The sequence below is a fragment of the Nicotiana attenuata genome, unplaced genomic scaffold (genome assembly GCF_001879085.1).
Source record: "Nicotiana attenuata strain UT unplaced genomic scaffold, NIATTr2, whole genome shotgun sequence".
In the NCBI taxonomy this organism is placed as follows: domain Eukaryota; kingdom Viridiplantae; phylum Streptophyta; class Magnoliopsida; order Solanales; family Solanaceae; genus Nicotiana; species Nicotiana attenuata.
The window spans coordinates 627,055-633,636 of NW_017670401.1; the positions used below are offsets into that span (position 1 = coordinate 627,055).

The window sequence follows — 6,582 nt, forward strand, 5'->3', positions numbered from 1 at the left end:
AAAAAAAAAAAAAATTCCCGATAACCTTGGTGTTCGGGTCAACTTGCGTACACCTTGACTAATTCCACAGGTACTTGCGCCTCCCACTACCACAGGTACCGGGTAATATTGTACACCAAGGATTGGACACAATGGAAGAAATCACCTAGCATTTTGCCTCCGCTGAGATTTGAACTTGAAACCTTCTAAATTCCCCCTTATTTTCCTTCATTAACCAATTAATTGACTTATCTGGAAAATGAATGAGTTCTGCTAACCTAACACTTCAGTGCAAAGACAGTCTAACAGGTACATCTGTTCTTTTCTACAGAATCAAACTACACTAAGTTTGATTGAAATTCATGAAAAGTAAATGATTCTAAAGCTAAGCTCTGAACTTAGCATTCAACAGGTGACTAGAGAAAATTCTCGGCTACTTTCATCTAGAGCTATGAATAAACATTCGCCATCCACCTAAAAGGAAACAGAAAAGATAAGAAAAGGAATCAACTTCTCTTTCCATTCTCAAGCTTCCCAGACAGAGATTACACAATTGAGCATTTTGTGTGACAATGTTACACACTAAAATTACACAATTGAGCATTTTGGATGACGGTGGTATTTGTACCAGCGCACCTCGACTATTCCACCGGGTACCTGCTACCTCCCACTAGCACAAGTATCTGATATCTCTAGATGGGAAATACATAACTATACAATTTGATAAAAGATAAACATATACCAATTCCTTTTCATTTTGTTTTGTTTCAGGTAAATAGACTCCCATATCATCTGGATAAACATATGTCCATTTTACCAAAGCTATAGCTAAATAAAAACCCTAATGTCCCAGCCTTGACCAATTAACAGCTAACTACGATGCGAATAAACCATCAATTGAACTTGTATTCATATTTCTCAGATCTAATTCATTTCGTCAAATGGGTTTATCAAATAAATCAAAATTTAACCACTCCCATAAAGAGAATAGAGGAAAATACCTTGGAAGGATCGACTTTGGGGAAGCATTTGACGACGTCAAGGACTCTGTTGATGACCTCATCTTTGGTGATATGGTCATCGTGCGACGACATCAATCTGACAGCGGTTAGCCTCGATCCATTTGCAGCTAAGGCTTGGGTTGCCGGGACCCGGATGTGGCGGAGTATAGCAGATCTCAACGCCGACGCCATTGTTGTTCTCGTCGTTCTCCCTTTTCTGTTTAGGCCTTGTTGCGAGGGGAAGAAGTGCTGAATTAGACTGAGGTTTCGAGGATTAGTTTGGGTATTTTACACCTTGATCCCTTGGACCGGAATAGCAAGCCCCGGTTCAGAAGCTTAGTAAATAGTTTTTCCAATTTTATATTTAAAAAACTTCCAACTTCTCGATTTATGGATTTTTTTCTGTGTCCGTCTTCGGAATTTTTATTTTATACATGGACGAATATCCCTGCATTTCTCAAAGGTAATCATACACTTGTAAATTCTCGAAATAGATATTTCAAAATCACTCAAACGAAATTAATTTTACGATTTTAAACTTTAAATTGATCCTTTATTACTAACCTAATAATACATGTTGAATATGGAGTTACTTCAAAAGAAATTGTAATTCTTAAATTCATCCGTTTACTCCAAACAAACAAAAAACTAATAGTGTATTATTCTTTTTATAGTTCTGCTTTTCTTTTGGTCAAATCTTTGAGACGTTTACATTTGTTTGAATTCTAGAAAAACTAGTTTTTGAAAATTGCATTTTTTTTCCAAAAACAAATTTGTAAAGAAGTCTGTGTTTGGACTAGTTTTGATTAAGGTTTCGGAAAAGCTACTCAGGTATTCATGTTTTGAATAAATAAAAAAATAGTATGACCTTTATATCATATGCTTTTTTCACATCTTCACCTACATAATCTTGAAGCTCATCTTTTCCTTAACTTTTTTTAATTACGTGGGGTAAAGAAATGTGAGAGGAAGGGAGACAATGAGAATTGAACTCACACTTATTGTGTGAAAGGTTTCAATAATTCCACTATGGTGGAACTCAATCTTCGGCAACTGAGCTCATTCTATATCAAAGGTAAATAAGAGAAATAAAGGGAACATATCAACCAAATGGGACAATAGTGGAAACAGTTGCATGCATTATCCATGACCTCTGTGTATCAGAGTCTTGTATCGCTCCGTTTTGTTTGCCTCCTAATATCATTGACAGATACAAGTACTAACATACAATATCACATAGCCAGTTTGACAATTACTGCTCTTTATCCACATGCTTAAGTTTCAAAGTTTAGCAGCAAAGTACCATTATCTTTTCTTTAGAACCCATTCAGGTGCTTCCCATTGCAAAGTTTTCTTCTTTCAGAATTCATTTACTCTTAGGCTACGGTCCTCAAATCGGCATCCGTTTACCCATGTTAACCCTGTTACGCGGAAAGAACTGCACAACACAAAGGAAACAGTTCTTAGCTTCAATCCAGAAAATGCTTTGCCTAATAATGAACATGCTAAGCTTTGCTTCTAACAAGTTGACAGATATAGAAAGATTCTTCAACACTAATATATGCATATAAGACAGTTGGAAGCTAAAAACTACTATGGGCGTGATTGCACAAAAACCAGTCAACAAAACTTCTCTATACGATAAATCTTTGAACTATCCAGAGATGAATTTCAGGAATCCAACAAAGAGACAAAATTCCTTAGGCGTAACCAGTTGACAACCATAATGTGATGCATGAAAGAATCTGAAGCTAATTGCACATATAACTTTTAATGCTACTAGAGAAGATACATATACAACATACTGACATACCGATGACACAGATGATTGGCGAAAGATTCCACCAACGATAGGTAACTTCCTCAGGAAAACAGCAACAGTGGGCCAAAAGCCACTGCATTACATAGTATGCCTTATTAGCCAACACTGTTTATTCTTGGTGAGACACAAGGATGCAAGAAAAAGGGTTACCTGAACAGCACAAAAAGACCGCAGGTCTCCCAAATCATGCCTAGCACAGGCCATCCCAGCATAATAAGCACGAAACCAACAGCAAAGGAGGCAGAACCCTATCAGATAATTAAAGCTTTGGCATATGAAAATGGAGATTGCAAAGGGAAAAAAGGTAGTAATAGCAAAGACATAGATGAAGCAGGAGATGGAGGGTCCGTTAACTTGGAACCTTAAAATTTTGTCGTTTCATGAAAATTTGCCAGGTAGACATCACTCCAATGGTTAAGGTCACCCCAGACAGAAGGAGGATCTGATCACACAAAAAGTTCCATCAAAGATGATACAAAGTAGAAACAAACATATTAAAGGGCACAATCACAAAGCATTAGAGGATGAACAACAAAATAGCTGTCAGATTGTCAATAAAGAAAATCTTACATTCCCAATGACAACGAAGCTCCTCTCAAAGAAGAGAAACACTCCAAGCAGAGTAAAAAATACACCAAGTGCAGTCAATCCAAGCCCAATCTCTGTCACATGTCAGAGAAAGTAAGAACTTGAGACAACAAATAAGGCAACATTATTATAGCATATTAACAACCACGAAATCACCATAAGCTTCAGTTTTGCTTCAGAACAGTGAGGAGGTTATATGTTTTGTAAAACCATATTCAAGAAAAGATACAAGACTTCTCTTCGAAATTGATAGTGTTTTAACACAGTGCAATATATATGTTTATTTCTTGATAAGTTTCCACAATAGAATATGACGATAGAGCACCACATGATCCTACGTCTTTATCACCTTTAATCAACGTCAGTTTTTGACAATTATGCTTTACTTTTCGGAGATAACATCTAACCTAGCATATACAAGGAAAGAAATTTATAAAATTAGTTCAAATTGTACATTCGACAAATGAAAATTTTGATAAGTTTACGTGGTGAACTAAAGAACTGATAGAACTTTATACTTCACTTTTTGTTTTCTACAACGTAGTTTACTACTTTTTCTTGGATCAAAGTACATCATCAGTAATACCATGCTATAGCTTTCTAGAGCCATTTTACAATCTCAGGTCTCAGATGAGATTGAAGGTTTTGATTTCCCATGGTTGAGGAACTGTGTATTTGGAACAAACATGTCAAAATCACTAGGAACATAAACTTTTTACAGGTGTCCTGAAAAACATATGCCGTTCAACTTTCAAATGTCCAGGAAAGAGCCAACTAATTCTCTTGGTGTTCTGCAACAAAACTGAATGACTAGAGAGCGATAAATATACCTTCATGTAAGTTCAAAATCAAATGAATAAAAGAAGCAAGATCAAACGTACTGGAGATGCTTTAGGATTCTAATTACTTGCAAATTTTAAGATAGAAACTGAATTCACTCTGTAAGAAATAGACGTTGTTTGCTGCTGATGAATGAAATTGCTATTAGACAGAGACTGATTACTGCCAATCTTGAGGGTACTTCCAAAAATTGTTCAAACTCACCTTTAAGGCATCTTATTCCCCGTTTTGGCTTTCCTTTGGAATCATCTTCATCTAAAGAAGATTTTCTTCCTAATTCTTCCCTCCTCCTGTGATCTTGACCTTCTAAGTGATTTCCGAAAGCTCCCATTATGACTATTACCCAACAGAAAGTAAGAGATTTAGTTTCGGCACATTGGGATGGGGGGTGGAAAAAGAGAGATCAGAAAATATTTCTGAAGAAAGTCGTCTTAAATCTGACTAAATATTACTACCTACATACATACTATGATGCTGAAATTTAATAAAATAATTAAACAGATACAAATAATTACACCAAAATCTCGAATACAACTTAAGTTTTCTGCCTGGAGAAGTCGAAGTAAAATAATTGATCTACAAAACAACATTGTATTAACATCTCATGCAAAATGACGAAAGAAATAAAAAGAAACCCATTAAGTTCAAGCCTGCAAGACCAGCATCATGGTGAATTTGTAAAGCTGTAACAAACTCAAAGTGCATCGATAATGAGATTCGATATCATAGAGCTGCCATAACAGACATAACAAAACCAGGCAACCAGCAGTTGATTTTTTCATACATCACGTGGTGCAGACAAAGAAAAGCAAAGACAGACTGTATCAATTCTAAACTATAAGCAGACAGGTTTGTACATAATTCTTTGATTAAGACGATAGACTAGAAAATAATAATAACTAATGATCTATTACATAGATAATCTAGAACTTCTAATATGTTTTAAAACAAAAACTTATACACTTTATGTGAATCAGAACACTCCATAATTTGACCATATGGAAGAACTATATTTCAAAAGCACCATTTCTGGATCTACAGAAAATAAGAGAAGTCAAAGATAATGAGGATAGAACGGCGGAGTGTGCACTCACTCTTAACATCACTTCCTTCAAATGAAACCATCCTGTCAACCAGAACTTGAAACTTCAACTACCAAATAACCTGACAATAAAAACACAAATATACATGATGGAACAGACGGTTGCATCAGTACTCATCTCTTCAGTGGCATCGTAGTTTTTGCAAACTCAAAAACAAACATAATTAAGCAGCATAAATATTCAATACTGCACCGAATCACTTCCACTAACAAATACTCCTACTCACTTCTAGATAGATCATAGATGAAAAAACCTGATATGATTTTAAAGTTCAAAGCCTAAAATAACTGAAATATAAGGAGCAACAAAGTTAGACGCTCTACAGCCATTGCTATTGCGCTAATTTCTTAACTAACAAATTGCAAATGCAATAAAACTCATAAAATTTCCTATATCTACCGCTGTCAATCATTCAAGTAGATGCGAGTAAGAGAATTGTCGTATTTCAGCAATAGCGCGATCAAACAAACCACAATATCAATCCAAATAACCGAAAATGAGTCAGACGCTACAAAAAAACACAAAATCTCTGCAATCAACGAAGTAGTAGATTGACAAAAAATTCACGAAAAATTGAAGCTTATCTTACGAGAATTGACGAATTTCACCGAAATACCATTACGCCTAATTAAGTAATGTTTGTATCTAAACATCAATAATCTATCGAATAGACCGTGAATGCATGAGTGTTTATACGATTTGTGAAGTGCAAAATGGATATACAGAGAGGGGAAGAAGAGAGAGCATGGAGTGTTTACCTCTATGTCAGAGACGAAGAGCTTCAACAGAAAAGGCGCGGTTGGCATTTCTGTTTTCAATTAGTTAATATATGAAGCCTATCCGTCGTATGACGTGGATATAGGTTTATTTTCATTAATGCATTGAAATGATTGGATTGTATATAAATATTTTTCACCCTTCTGTATAAACTATTAGACATTTATTAAAATTCACTATCAGAGTATACCAATTTTTCTTAGTGTTATAAGCTTGTGTGTGTTTTACAACGTAACAAATTCATATTTTGAATGTCACGGTATTTCGAGACGAAAAGTTTATTGCAATTGTATACGGTCAAAATCGGGTCCATCCAATTTTACTATTTGATCGAGACAACGGAGTCGCATTGAGGGTAAGCCTCGTAAGGGATCAGGTCAGAGCACAAAGACGAGGTATCGAGTTCGAGAATCGAGGTACCTGTCGAGATCGAGGCCAGCAGCGATCGGGACCAAATATGACAGACTTCGAG

General features: G+C 35.7%; 2 protein-coding genes across 2 annotated transcripts in view; both read right to left on the reverse strand.

Annotated features, from left to right (window-relative positions):
* Positions 1-1,274, reverse strand: part of LOC109238898 (acyl carrier protein 1, mitochondrial) — a 2,927-nt gene extending 1,653 nt beyond the window's left edge. Inside the window, exon 1 of the mRNA XM_019405385.1 lies at positions 981-1,274. Coding sequence (XP_019260930.1) covers positions 981-1,172 — 192 coding nt within the window. The 5' untranslated portion in view covers positions 1,173-1,274. The remainder of the gene's footprint in view (positions 1-980) is intronic.
* A 770-nt stretch (positions 1,275-2,044) lies between these two features.
* LOC109238886 (vesicle transport protein GOT1-like) lies at positions 2,045-6,134 on the reverse strand. The gene is made up of 8 exons (XM_019405370.1): positions 6,092-6,134; positions 5,325-5,394; positions 4,435-4,566; positions 3,373-3,464; positions 3,164-3,244; positions 2,953-3,050; positions 2,794-2,875; positions 2,045-2,418 (listed from the first exon to the last, which is right to left on the reverse strand). The coding sequence occupies exons 2-8, from the start codon at positions 5,353-5,355 to the stop codon at positions 2,371-2,373; spliced, it is 564 nt and encodes a 187-aa protein (XP_019260915.1). The 5' UTR covers positions 5,356-5,394; positions 6,092-6,134; the 3' UTR covers positions 2,045-2,370.
* Positions 6,135-6,582: the final 448 nt, after the last annotated feature.

Bases quoted from the DNA above. Each gene is read 5' to 3' on its own strand.
- LOC109238886 (XM_019405370.1), bottom strand. From the start codon at position 5,355: ATGGTTTCATTTGAAGGAAGTGATGTTAAGA. The intron at 3,051-3,163 runs GTTCCAAGTTAA...ATTATCTGATAG, and splicing joins TGAAACGACAAAATTTTAAG to GGTTCTGCCTCCTTTGCTGT. The intron at 2,876-2,952 runs GTAACCCTTTTT...TATGTAATGCAG, and splicing joins GGTCTTTTTGTGCTGTTCAG to TGGCTTTTGGCCCACTGTTG.